The sequence below is a fragment of the Lampris incognitus genome, unplaced genomic scaffold, assembly GCF_029633865.1.
Source record: "Lampris incognitus isolate fLamInc1 unplaced genomic scaffold, fLamInc1.hap2 scaffold_238, whole genome shotgun sequence".
Lineage (NCBI taxonomy): Eukaryota > Metazoa > Chordata > Actinopteri > Lampriformes > Lampridae > Lampris > Lampris incognitus.
Window position 1 is genome coordinate 71,777 of NW_026611196.1, and position 13,995 is coordinate 85,771.

The 13,995-nt window shown below is 49.0% G+C and overlaps 1 protein-coding gene across 1 annotated transcript in view; it reads right to left on the reverse strand.

The window, feature by feature from the left end:
• LOC130133147 (bone morphogenetic protein receptor type-2-like) overlaps window positions 1-7,349 on the reverse strand; it is a gene marked incomplete at its 5' end in the record, with an annotated part of 37,324 nt that extends 29,975 nt beyond the window's left edge. The window contains one exon of the mRNA XM_056301937.1: window positions 7,235-7,349. Coding sequence (XP_056157912.1) covers window positions 7,235-7,349 — 115 coding nt within the window. The remainder of the gene's footprint in view (window positions 1-7,234) is intronic.
• Between the last annotated feature and the right edge of the window lie 6,646 nt (window positions 7,350-13,995).

Genomic DNA, 13,995 nt, shown 5'->3' on the forward strand with positions numbered 1-13,995 from the left:
CTGCTGCTGCTCTGTCCTTCTTCCATCCCATCTCTCTCTCTGCTGCTGCTGCTGCTCTGTCCTTCTTCCATCCCATCTCTCTCTCTCTGCTGCTGCTCTGTCCTTCTTCCATCCCATCTCTCTCTCTCTGCTGCTCTGTCCTTCTTCCAACCCATCTCTCTCTCTCTGCTGCTGGTCTGTCCTTCTTCCATCCCATCTCTCTCTCTCTGCTGCTGCTCTGTCCTTCTTCCATCCCATCTCTCTCTCTCTGCTGCTGGTCTGTCCTTCTTCCATCCCATCTCTCTCTCTCTGCTGCTGCTGCTCTGTCCTTCTTCCATCCCATCTCTCTCTCTGCTGCTGGTGTCCTTCTTCCAACCCATCTCTCTCTCTCTGCTGCTGCTCTGTCCTTCTTCCATCCCATCTCTCTCTCTGCTGCTGCTGCTCTGTCCTTCTTCCATCCCATCTCTCTCTGCTGCTGCTGCTCTGTCCTTCTTCCATCCCATCTCTCTCTCTCTGCTGCTGCTCTGTCCTTCTTCCATCCCATCTCTCTCTGCTGCTGCTGCTCTGTCCTTCTTCCATCCCATCTCTCTCTGCTGCTGCTGCTCTGTCCTTCTTCCATCCCATCTCTCTCTCTGCTGCTGCTGCTCTGTCCTTCTTCCATCCCATCTCTCTCTCTCTTGCTCTGTCCTTCTTCCAACCCATCTCTCTCTCTGCTGCTCTGTCCTTCTTTCATCCCATCTCTCTCTGCTGCTGGTGTCCTTCTTCCAACCCATCTCTCTCTCTCTGCTGCTGCTCTGTCCTTCTTCCATCCCATCTCTCTCTCTGCTGCTGCTGCTCTGTCCTTCTTCCATCCCATCTCTCTCTCTCTTGCTCTGTCCTTCTTCCAACCCATCTCTCTCTCTGCTGCTCTGTCCTTCTTCCACCCCATCTCTCTCTGCTGCTGGTGTCCTTCTTCCAACCCATCTCTCTCTCTCTGCTGCTGCTCTGTCCTTCTTCCATCCCATCTCTCTCTCTGCTGCTGCTGCTCTGTCCTTCTTCCATCCCATCTCTCTCTGCTGCTGCTGCTCTGTCCTTCTTCCATCCCATCTCTCTCTCTCTGCTGCTGCTCTGTCCTTCTTCCATCCCATCTCTCTCTGCTGCTGCTGCTCTGTCCTTCTTCCATCCCATCTCTCTCTCTCTGCTGCTGCTGCTCTGTCCTTCTTCCATCCCATCTCTCTCTCTGCTGCTGCTGCTCTGTCCTTCTTCCATCCCATCTCTCTCTCTCTTGCTCTGTCCTTCTTCCAACCCATCTCTCTCTCTGCTGCTCTGTCCTTCTTTCATCCCATCTCTCTCTCTGCTGCTGCTCTGTCCTTCTTCCAACCCATCTCTCTCTCTGCTGCTGCTCTGTCCTTCTTCCATCCCATCTCTCTCTCTGCTGCTCTGTCCTTCTTCCAACCCATCTCTCTCTCTGCTGCTGCTCTGCCCTTCTTCCATCCCATCTCTCTCTCTGCTGCTGGTCTGTCCTTCTTCCATCCCATCTCTCTCTCTGCTGCTGCTCTGTCCTTCTTCCATCCCATCTCTCTCTCTCTGCTGCTGCTCTGTCCTTCTTCCATCCCATCTCTCTCTCTGCTGCTGCTCTGTCCTTCTTCCATCCCATCTCTCTCTCTGCTGCTGCTCTGTCCTTCTTTCATCCCATCTCTCTCTCTGCTGCTGCTGCTGCTCTGTCCTTCCTCCATCCCATCTCTCTCTCTGCTGCTGCTCTGTCCTTCTTCCATCCCATCTCTCTCTCTCTGCTGCTGCTCTGTCCTTCTTCCATCCCATCTCTCTCTCTGCTGCTGCTCTGTCCTTCTTCCATCCCATCTCTCTCTCTCTGCTGCTGCTCTGTCCTTCTTCCATTCCATCTCTCTCTCTCTCTCTGCTGCTGCTCTGTCCTTCTTCCATCCCATCTCTCTCTCTGCTGCTGCTCTGTCCTTCTTCCAACCCATCTCTCTCTCTGCTGCTGCTCTGTCCTTCTTCCATCCCATCTCTCTCTCTGCTGCTGGTCTGTCCTTCTTCCATCCCATCTCTCTCTCTGCTGCTGCTCTGTCCTTCTTCCATCCCATCTCTCTCTCTGCTGCTGCTCTGTCCTTCTTCCATCCCATCTCTCTCTGCTGCTGCTGCTCTGTCCTTCTTCCATCCCATCTCTCTCTCTCTGCTGCTGCTGCTCTGTCCTTCTTCCATCCCATCTCTCTCTCTGCTGCTGCTGCTCTGTCCTTCTTCCATCCCATCTCTCTCTCTCTTGCTCTGTCCTTCTTCCAACCCATCTCTCTCTCTGCTGCTCTGTCCTTCTTTCATCCCATCTCTCTCTCTGCTGCTGCTCTGTCCTTCTTCCAACCCATCTCTCTCTCTGCTGCTGCTCTGTCCTTCTTCCATCCCATCTCTCTCTCTGCTGCTCTGTCCTTCTTCCAACCCATCTCTCTCTCTGCTGCTGCTCTGTCCTTCTTCCATCCCATCTCTCTCTCTGCTGCTGGTCTGTCCTTCTTCCATCCCATCTCTCTCTCTGCTGCTGCTCTGTCCTTCTTCCATCCCATCTCTCTCTCTCTGCTGCTGCTCTGTCCTTCTTCCATCCCATCTCTCTCTCTGCTGCTGCTCTGTCCTTCTTCCATCCCATCTCTCTCTCTGCTGCTGCTCTGTCCTTCTTCCATCCCATCTCTCTCTCTGCTGCTGCTCTGTCCTTCTTCCATCCCATCTCTCTCTCTCTGCTGCTGCTCTGTCCTTCTTCCATCCCATCTCTCTCTCTGCTGCTGCTCTGTCCTTCTTCCATCCCATCTCTCTCTCTCTGCTGCTGCTCTGTCCTTCTTCCATCCCATCTCTCTCTGCTGCTGCTCTGTCCTTCTTCCATCCCATCTCTCTCTCTGCTGCTGCTGCTCTGTCCTTCTTCCATCCCATCTCTCTCTCTCTGCTGCTGCTCTGTCCTTCTTCCATCCCATCTCTCTCTCTGCTGCTGCTCTGTCCTTCTTCCATCCCATCTCTCTCTCTCTGCTGCTGCTCTGTCCTTCTTCCATTCCATCTCTCTCTCTCTCTCTGCTGCTGCTCTGTCCTTCTTCCATCCCATCTCTCTCTCTGCTGCTGCTCTGTCCTTCTTCCAACCCATCTCTCTCTCTGCTGCTGCTCTGTCCTTCTTCCATCCCATCTCTCTCTCTGCTGCTGGTCTGTCCTTCTTCCATCCCATCTCTCTCTCTGCTGCTGCTCTGTCCTTCTTCCATCCCATCTCTCTCTCTCTGCTGCTGCTCTGTCCTTCTTCCATCCCATCTCTCTCTCTGCTGCTGCTCTGTCCTTCTTCCATCCCATCTCTCTCTCTGCTGCTGCTCTGTCCTTCTTCCATCCCATCTCTCTCTCTGCTGCTGCTCTGTCCTTCTTCCATCCCATCTCTCTCTCTCTGCTGCTGCTCTGTCCTTCTTCCATCCCATCTCTCTCTCTCTGCTGCTGCTCTGTCCTTCTTCCATCCCATCTCTCTCTCTCTGCTGCTGCTCTGTCCTTCTTCCATCCCATCTCTCTCTCTGCTGCTGCTGCTCTGTCCTTCTTCCATCCCATCTCTCTCTCTCTGCTGCTGCTCTGTCCTTCTTCCATCCCATCTCTCTCTCTGCTGCTGCTGGTCTGTCCTTCTTCCATCCCATCTCTCTCTCTGCTGCTGCTCTGTCCTTCTTCCATCCCATCTCTCTCTCTGCTGCTGCTCTGTCCTTCTTCCAACCCATCTCTCTCTCTGCTGCTGCTCTGTCCTTCTTCCATCCCATCTCTCTCTCTGCTGCTGGTCTGTCCTTCTTCCATCCCATCTCTCTCTCTGCTGCTGCTCTGTCCTTCTTCCAACCCATCTCTCTCTCTCTCTGCTACTGCTCTGTCCTTCTTCCATCCCATCTCTCTCTCTGCTGCTGCTCTGTCCTTCTTCCAACCCATCTCTCTCTCTCTGCTGCTGCTGCTCTGTCCTTCTTCCATCCCATCTCTCTCTCTCTGCTGCTGCTCTGTCCTTCTTCCATCCCATCTCTCTCTCTGCTGCTGCTCTGTCCTTCTTCCAACCCATCTCTCTCTCTGCTACTGCTCTGTCCTTCTTCCATCCCATCTCTCTCTCTCTGCTGCTGCTCTGTCCTTCTTCCATCCCATCTCTCTCTCTCTGCTGCTGCTCTGTCCTTCTTCCATCCCATCTCTCTCTCTGCTGCTGCTGGTCTGTCCTTCTTCCATCCCATCTCTCTCTCTGCTGCTGCTCTGTCCTTCTTCCATCCCATCTCTCTCTCTGCTGCTGCTCTGTCCTTCTTCCATCCCATCTCTCTCTCTGCTGCTGCTGCTCTGTCCTTCTTCCATCCCATCTCTCTCTCTGCTGCTGCTCTGTCCTTCTTCCAACCCATCTCTCTCTCTGCTGCTGCTGCTCTGTCCTTCTTCCATCCCATCTCTCTCTCTCTGCTGCTGCTCTGTCCTTCTTCCATCCCATCTCTCTCTCTGCTGCTGGTCTGTCCTTCTTCCATCCCATCTCTCTCTCTGCTGCTGCTCTGTCCTTCTTCCATCCCATCTCTCTCTGCTGCTGCTCTGTCCTTCTTCCACCCCATCTCTCTCTCTCTGCTGCTGCTCTGTCCTTCTTCCATCCCATCTCTCTCTCTGCTGCTGCTCTGTCCTTCTTCCATCCCATCTCTCTCTCTGCTGCTGCTCTGTCCTTCTTCCATCCCATCTCTCTCTGCTGCTGCTCTGTCCTTCTTCCACCCCATCTCTCTCTCTCTGCTGCTGCTCTGTCCTTCTTCCATCCCATCTCTCTCTCTGCTGCTGCTCTGTCCTTCTTCCATCCCATCTCTCTCTCTGCTGCTGCTCTGTCCTTCTTCCATCCCATCTCTCTCTCTGCTGCTGCTCTGTCCTTCTTCCATCCCATCTCTCTCTGCTGCTGCTCTGTCCTTCTTCCATCCCATCTCTCTCTGCTGCTGCTCTGTCCTTCTTCCAACCCATCTCTCTCTGCTGCTGCTCTGTCCTTCTTCCAACCCATCTCTCTCTGCTGCTGCTCTGTCCTTCTTCCATCCCATCTCTCTCTCTGCTGCTGCTCTGTCCTTCTTCCAACCCATCTCTGTCTCTGCTGCTGCTCTGTCCTTCTTCCATCCCATCTCTCTCTCTCTGCTGCTGCTCTGTCCTTCTTCCATCCCATCTCTCTCTCTCTGCTGCTGCTCTGTCCTTCTTCCATCCCATCTCTCTCTCTGCTGCTGGTCTGTCCTTCTTCCATCCCATCTCTCTCTCTGCTGCTGCTCTGTCCTTCTTCCATCCCATCTCTCTCTGCTGCTGCTCTGTCCTTCTTCCACCCCATCTCTCTCTCTCTGCTGCTGCTCTGTCCTTCTTCCATCCCATCTCTCTCTCTGCTGCTGCTCTGTCCTTCTTCCATCCCATCTCTCTCTCTGCTGCTGCTCTGTCCTTCTTCCATCCCATCTCTCTCTGCTGCTGCTCTGTCCTTCTTCCACCCCATCTCTCTCTCTCTGCTGCTGCTCTGTCCTTCTTCCATCCCATCTCTCTCTCTGCTGCTGCTCTGTCCTTCTTCCATCCCATCTCTCTCTCTGCTGCTGCTCTGTCCTTCTTCCATCCCATCTCTCTCTCTGCTGCTGCTCTGTCCTTCTTCCATCCCATCTCTCTCTGCTGCTGCTCTGTCCTTCTTCCATCCCATCTCTCTCTGCTGCTGCTCTGTCCTTCTTCCAACCCATCTCTCTCTGCTGCTGCTCTGTCCTTCTTCCAACCCATCTCTCTCTGCTGCTGCTCTGTCCTTCTTCCATCCCATCTCTCTCTCTGCTGCTGCTCTGTCCTTCTTCCAACCCATCTCTGTCTCTGCTGCTGCTCTGTCCTTCTTCCATCCCATCTCTCTCTCTGCTGCTGCTCTGTCCTTCTTCCATCCCATCTCTCTCTCTGCTGCAGCTCTGTCCTTCTTCCATCCCATCTCTCTCTCTCTGCTGCTGCTCTGTCCTTCTTCCAACCCATCTCTGTCTCTGCTGCTGCTCTGTCCTTCTTCCATCCCATCTCTCTCTCTCTGCTGCTCTGTCCTTCTTCCATCCCATCTCTCTCTCTGCTGCTGCTCTGTCCTTCTTCCATCCCATCTCTCTCTCTGCTGCTGCTCTGTCCTTCTTCCATCCCATCTCTCTCTCTGCTGCTGCTCTGTCCTTCTTCCATCCCATCTCTCTCTCTGCTGCTGCTCTGTCCTTCTTCCATCCCATCTCTCTCTCTCTGCTGCTGCTCTGTCCTTCTTCCACCCCATCTCTCTCTCTCTGCTGCTGCTCTGTCCTTCTTCCAACCCATCTCTCTCTCTCTGCTGCTGCTCTGTCCTTCTTCCATCCCACCTCTCTCTCTGCTGCTGCTCTGTCCTTCTTCCATCCCATCTCTCTCTCTCTCTGCTGCTGCTCTGTCCTTCTTCCATCCCATCTCTCTCTCTGCTGCTGCTCTGTCCTTCTTCCATCCCATCTCTCTCTCTCTCTGCTGCTCTGTCCTTCTTCCATCCCATCTCTCTCTCTCTGCTGCTGCTCTGTCCTTCTTCCATCCCATCTCTCTCTGCTGCTGCTGCTGCTGCTCTGTCCTTCTTCCATCCCATCTCTCTCTGCTGCTGCTCTGTCCTTCTTCCATCCCATCTCTCTCTGCTGCTGCTCTGTCCTTCTTCCATCCCATCTCTCTCTCTCTCTGCTGCTGCTCTGTCCTTCTTCCATCCCATCTCTCTCTCTCTCTGCTGCTGCTCTGTCCTTCTTCCATCCCATCTCTCTCTCTCTGCTGCTGCTCTGTCCTTCTTCCATCCCATCTCTCTCTCTCTCTGCTGCTGCTCTGTCCTTCTTCCATCCCATCTCTCTCTCTCTCTGCTGCTGCTCTGTCCTTCTTCCATCCCATCTCTCTCTCTGCTGCTGCTGCTCTGTCCTTCTTCCATCCCATCTCTCTCTCTCTGCTGCTCTGTCCTTCTTCCATCCCATCTCTCTCTCTCTGCTGCTCTGTCCTTCTTCCATCCCATCTCTCTCTCTCTGCTGCTCTGTCCTCCTTCCTTTGTGACACTATTCATCTTTCTCTCATCTCCCTGTCTCACTCCATTCTGTTACACACACACACACACACACACACACACACACACACACACACAAAACTCTCTCCTCATTGCCTCCATGTCTGTGAATATCAGACTGTGTGTAGATTTGTGTGTGTGTGTGTGTGTGTGTGTGTGTGTGTGTGTGTGTGTGTGTGTGTGTGTGTGTGTGTGTGTGTGTGTGTGTGTGTGTGTGTGTGTGTGTGTGTGTGTGTGTGTGTGTACCTCCTCTGTACAGCTCAGAGTGAAGGTAAGCCAGCCCTTTAGTGACACTATGAGCCATCCTGCAGCAGGCCAGCCAGTCTCCAGTATGAACTGACAGATAGTGGCAGAGACAGCCCTGCACAGACACACAGACAGAGAGACAGGCAGACAGAGAGACAGACAGACAGACAGAGACAGACAGACAGAGAGACAGGCAGACAGAGAGACAGACAGACAGACAGACAGACAGACAGACAGACAGACAGAGAGACAGAGAGACAGACAGACAGACAGACAGACAGACAGACAGACAGACAGACAGACAGACAGACAGACAGAGAGACAGAGACAGAGAGAGAGAGAGAGTTATATATAAACACTAAGTAGAAATGTAAAAGACAAGAAGACTTTCACATATTCACACACAACATACACACAAAATCAAATACACAACCCCTCATTACATACCTGCATATATGTGTGGCTTTGTTTGCAGTACTTGTACATGTTGTACAGTTCTACACACTGTGTGTGACAGGTCACGTAAGAGAGCGTGTGTGTCAGACAGCTGAATGGAAGAAGAAAGCCACTTTATTTCGTCATTGTAGTCTCACTATGAGTGTGTTGTCTGCATGCCACCATCCTGTTGTGTAGCAGCAGTGGGCAGCTGCTGCAGCACCCGGGGACCACCTCCACTTCTTTGAGGTTTTATGTTTTTTAATCACTGGCCCTTCCCCTTTTCTCTGCATCTTAATTTATAGGCCCCCTACTTCAGTTAGTTTTATCTCTGACTTCTCTGACCTTCTATCCGTTGTCATGCCAAAATATGACAGGGTGCTTATTCTTGGTGATTTTAATATTCATGTGTGCTGTCCTTCCCATTCCCTGACTTCCCATTTTTTGGATCTTGTAGATTCTTTTAACCTCATTCAATCTGTTAAAGGGGCCACACACACTCCAAAGGCCACATTTTAGACCTTGTACTCTCCTCTGGCTTCTCTCTCGATGTCTCAAGTCGGTGGATATGCCTGTATCTGACCATAAAACTATAATTTTCAAAGCCCCACTACAGCTCGCTACTCCTAGTCATTATCCTAAAACACGATCTCGCAATCTCAACGTTGACTCTGCAGTTAAATTTTGTGATGCTTTTAATTCATCATCCTTTAATCCCTCTTTATCACCGCTCAATCCAGATGCACTATTAAATTCATTCAATGATCAGTGCCGATCCATCCTCAACCAAATTGCACCGTTTAAAACTAGGAAACAAAAAACAAATAACCGCCCCTGGCTGAATGATCAATCCCGTGCCCTTAGAAGACTTTGTAGAAAAACAGAATGACAATGGAAAGCCAACAAGTCCGAAATAACACATAACACCCTTAAAAACCCAATGTTAATTTACCACAAGGCAGTTAAGGACGCGAGATCAGCATACTTCTCTGAACTAATATTGAGATATAACCACAATCCTAAAGTTCTCTTCGGGATATTTGATTCTGTCATTAATGGTCCCTCCACTTCTCTTTTTGAACCTGATGTTGAGTTGTCCGAATAATTTCTCACTCATTTTGTAAAAAAGGCGGGGAATATTAGGTCCCAAATCCAGTCAGGCTCTTTTCGTTCCATTCCCCATGTTAATTCTGCCTCTTTCACCCAATTTCAATTTCAGTGTTGGAGACTACAGTCTCCAATATGAGCTCCTCCTCCTGCATCCTAGACATCATTCTCACTAAGCTACTCAAGGAGGTATTTTCGACTGTCAGCCCCGTTATTCTTCAAATTCTTAATAATTCTCTGGCCTCCGGTTCTTTTCCAAACAGTTTTAAGCATGCCATCATTCACCCATTGCTGAAGAAACCTAATTTAGACCCCCCCTGTCCCTAAGTAACTACAGGCCAATCTCCAAATTGTCTTTTTTATCTGAGGTTCTGGAGAGAGTAATTTCTTCTCAGTTGATTTCTTTTATGAACACCAGTAGTGTTTTCAATAGTTTCCAGTCTGGTTTTAGAGCACTTCATAGTACTGAGACAGCTCTAGTTAAAGTCACTAATGATCTACTGCTGAATGCAGACAGCGGTGCCTGCTCAATTTTAGTTCTTTTGGACTTAAGTGCTGCCTTTGACACGTTGATCACAACATCCTCCTACATTGCTTAGAGACTTGGGTTGGCATCAAGGGCTCAGCTCTTAACTTATTACACTCTTACCTCACCAACAGAACTTTTTCTGTTGTTCTGGGTAACTCTACCTCCTCCGTGGCTCAGTTGAGTTGTGGTGTCCCTCAAGGCTCAGTTCTTGGCCCCCTTCTATTCTCTATATACATGCTGCCCCTTGGCCAGGTCATTCAAAATCACCATGTGCTCTACCATTTTCTATGCTGATGACACTCAGTTATACATGCCACTAAAACCCACCGATCCTAGCTCCCTATTAAATCTCACAGCTTGCCTCACCGACATTAAATCCTGGATGTCCAAAAATGTTCTTAAATCCAATGATGATAAGTCTGAGGTCATTCTGTTCGGTCCCGAAAGTTCCATCAGTCCGTTTGCTACTAATCTTGGTGGTCTGTCAGGTAGTCTTAAGCAGGCTGCTAGGAATCTTGGGGTAATATTTGATGCTAACCTCAGTTTTGACAATCAAATTAAACATGTTGTTCAGTCAGGCTTTTTCCAACTCAAGCTAATTTCCAAAATTAGGTCATTTTATCAATTGCCGATTTGCAAAAAGTTGTACAAACTTTCATCTTTTCTCGACTTGACTACTGTAATGCACTGTATTCTGGTATCAGCAAGGGCTCCCTCCACCGTCTGCTGTTGGTACAAAATGCCACTGCTCGGCTCATTACAGGAACAAGGAGGCATGACCATATCACTCCTGTGCTTGCCTCCCTACACTGGCTCCCTGTTATAGTTCGAATCGATTTTAAAATTTTACTGCTCACTTTTAAGGCTTTAAATGGTATTGCTCCTTTATACATTTGTGATGTATTGACTTGGTATGTCCCCCCTCGACCATGAAGGTCTGCAGATGGAGCCCTGCTGGTTATTCACAGGTCTCGGTTGGTTACAATGGGTGATCGGGCTTTTGCTGTTAGAGCGCCCACACTATGGACCTCTCTTCCAACTGAGCTAAGACGAACTAAGTCTTTAGCTTCTTTTAAATCTCGTCTTAAAACTTTTCTGTTTATGAAAGCTTTTACAAATGTTTGATATTTGTTTTTATTTTTACTGTTTTTAATTTTACTCTTGTTTGATCTTACTCTTATTCCTGCCTTGTCTGGTTTTATCTGTATTTTTTATTTTTGTGAAGCACTTTGTAACATTGTTTTAGAAAGGTGCTATATAAATAGAATTATTATTATCATTATTCTTTCCACTGCCTTGCTCAGGGGCACAGGCAGCAGTATGAAGCCTAACATACATGTCTTTTTGATGGTGGGAGAACATGCAAACTCCACACAGAAAGGACCTGGGATGGTCTGGGGTTCGAACCCAGGACAGTGTAACCACTGGGCCACCGCACCTCCTGCAGTTATGCTAGTAATTACAGTCAGTTGCACAACTCCACAGGAATGCTATTAACCCACCATTCCCACCCCACTGTGTGTGAGTGTGTGTGTGTGTGTGTGTGTGTGTGTGTGTGTGTGTGTGTGTGTGTGTGTGTGTAAGATGTGGATATAAACAGGAACTATGATTGTGTAAAAGAAAGAGGGAGTAAGAGACAGAGGGAGTGAAAGAGAGAGATTTTTGAAAGAAGAGAATTATGCATGCATCAGTGATACTGTGTGTGTGTGTGTGTGTGTGTGTGTGTGTGTGTGTGTGTGTGTGTGTGTGTGTGTGTGTGTGTGTGGCCAGTGGCTCCAGACAGGAAACAGAAGTGGAGCGCCACCCTTGAATACGGAAAGCTGACAATAACAAGACTAATGGAGAGAGCAGAGGGAGCAAGAGAGAATGAGAGGAAGGAAAAATGAAGAGAGAGAGACCGTCTAATATTGTATTCCAGTATTTGGGAATGGGGAGTGGTGGGCTGGGATCAGACCGTCTCTCTCCTTAGTGTGTAGGTAACATTTGAACTTGTTTTTCCATGTGTGACACATCTGTGCACACTGGAGCATTCTGGACTGCATGTGTCAACGTTCAACCAGCAGGAGGCACAGTGTTGGCATATTTACCACAGGAAATCAGATTTAATAAAAATAAATGGGAATCTCTCTAACACTACAGTTCTACATTGTGGCTGCAGACAGGGTTGCCCCATAAGCCCAGTTCTCTTTCATCTTTTCCTTGAACCTCTGGCCCAAACTGTTAGACAGGAAAGAGGTCTGGAGGGTGTAGCTAGAGGGAGAGCAGAGCACAGTCTGCCTTTATGCTGATGATGTACTGGTGACTTTACAAAATCCAGGTTCAGGGGTACCTTGCTCATGAATATCCTAAAGATGTATGGGGATTATTCTGGACATGTTGACTGATGTTCTTCATTAAAAGGAAGCCGCATTGCTCAGGTTTTAACTACCACTGGTTTGAGTGTGCCTCTGTACCTGAAAACTTTTTAAAGACCGACAAAGAAGTCAATGAAGGCAACATTTTATACTAAAATGTTTTTCAATCAAAAAAGTATATTAAAACATGTTTACTGACTTGCTCCGCATGCCCGTATTAATGGCCTCGCGTGCCACCATGGGCATGCGTGTCATAGATTGCTGACCCCTGCTCTAAATGGTCCATAAGTATTAATATGAGTGGGTTTCCTCCGGGTGCTCCGGTTTCCTCCCACAGTCCAAAGACATGTAGGTCAGGTGAATCAAAGACATGTAGGTCAGGTGAATCAAAGACATGTAGGTCAGGTGAATCAAAGACATGTAGGTCAGGTGAATCAAAGACATGTAGGTCAGGTGAATCAAAGACATGTAGGTCAGGTGAATCAAAGACATGTAGGTCAGGTGAATCAAAGACATGTAGGTCAGGTGAATCAAAGACATGTAGGTCAGGTGAATCTGCCGTACTAAATTGTCCCTAGCTGTGTGAATGTGTGTGTGTGTGTGTGTGTGTGTGTGTGTGTGTGTGTGTGTGTGTGTGTGTGTGTGTGTGTGTGTGTGTGTGTGTGTGTGTGTGTGTGTGTGTGTGTCCAAAGGAGTTGAATCAAGTGCAACTGGACTTGGTACGTAGATATCCGTGTGAAGACGTTTCGCCTCTCATCCAAGAGGCTTCCTCAGTTCGTGCCTTTCTGACTAGACCAAGCTAGTCTGACTGGCTTGGCAGGAGTTAAGATCAAATGGTGGAAGTTGAAGAAGGAAGACTGTTGTGTGGAGTTCAGGCAGAGTTAAGACAGGCACTGGGTGGTAGTGAAGAGTTGCCGGATGGCTGGGCAACCACTGCAGAAATAGTGAGGGAGACAGCTAGGAAGGTACTTGGTGTGTCCTCAGGACAGAGGAAGGAAGACAATGAGACTTGGTGATGGAATGAGGAAGTACAGCAAAGTATACAGAGGAAGAGGCTGGCAAAGAGAAGTGGGATAGTCAGAGAGATGAAGAAAGTAGACAGGAGTACAAGGAGATGCAGCGTAAAGCAAAGAGAGAGGTGGCAAAGGCAAAGGAAAAGGTGTATGGTGAGTTGTATGACAGGTTAGACACTAAGGAAGGAGAAAAGGACTTGTACCGATTGGCTAGACAGAGGGACCAAGCTGGGAAGGATGTGCAGCAAGTTAGGGCGATCAAGGATAGAGATGGAAATGTGCTGACAAGCGAGGAGAGTGTGTTGAGAAGGTGGAAGGAGTACTTTGAGGGGCTGATGAATGAAGAAAATGAGGGAGAGAGAAGGTTGGATGATGTGGGGATAGTGAACCAGGAGTGCAGTGGATTAGCAAGGAGGAAGAGAGGGCAGCTATGAAGAGGATGAAGAGTGGAAAGGCAGTTGGTCCTGATGACATACCTGTGGAGGCATGGAGGTGTTTAGGAGAGATGGCAGTGGGGTTTTTAACTAGATTGTTTAACACAATCCTGGAAAGTGAGAGGATACCTGAGAGTGGAGAAGAAGCATACTGGTACCGATTTTCAAGAACAAGGGTGATGTGCAGAACTGTAGCAACTACAGAGGTATAAAGTTGATCAGCCACAGCATGAAGATATGGGAAAGAGTAGTAGAAGCTAGGTCAAGAGGAGAGGTGATGATCAGCGAGCAGCAGTATGGTTTCATGCCAGGAAAGAGCACCACAGATGTTATGTTTGCTTTGAGAATGTTGATGGAGAAGTATAGAGGAGGCAAGAAGGAGGTACATTGTGTCTTTGTGGATTTAGAGAAAGCATATGACAGGGTGCCGAGAGAGGAGGTGTGGTATTGTATGAGGAAGTCGAGAGTTGCAGAGAAGTATGTAGGAGTGGTGCAGGATATGTATGAGGGAAGTGTGATAGTGGTGAGGTGTGTGGTTGGAATGACAGATGGGTTCAAGGTGGAGGTGGGATTACATCAAGGATCGGCTCTGAGCCCTTTCTTGTTTGCAGTGGTGATGGACAGGTTGATGGACGAGATCAGGCAGGAGTCTCCATGGACTATGATGTTTGCATATTACATTGTGATCTGTAGTGAGAGTAGGGTGCAGGTGGAGGAGAGCCTGGAGAGGTGGAGGTATGCACTGGAGAGAAGAGGAATGAAAGTCAGTAGGAGCAAGACGGAATACCTATGCGTGAATGAGAGAGAGGACAGTGGAATGATGAGGATGCAAGGAGTAGAAGTGATGAAGGTGGATGAGTTTAAATACTTGGGGTCAACTGTCCAAAGT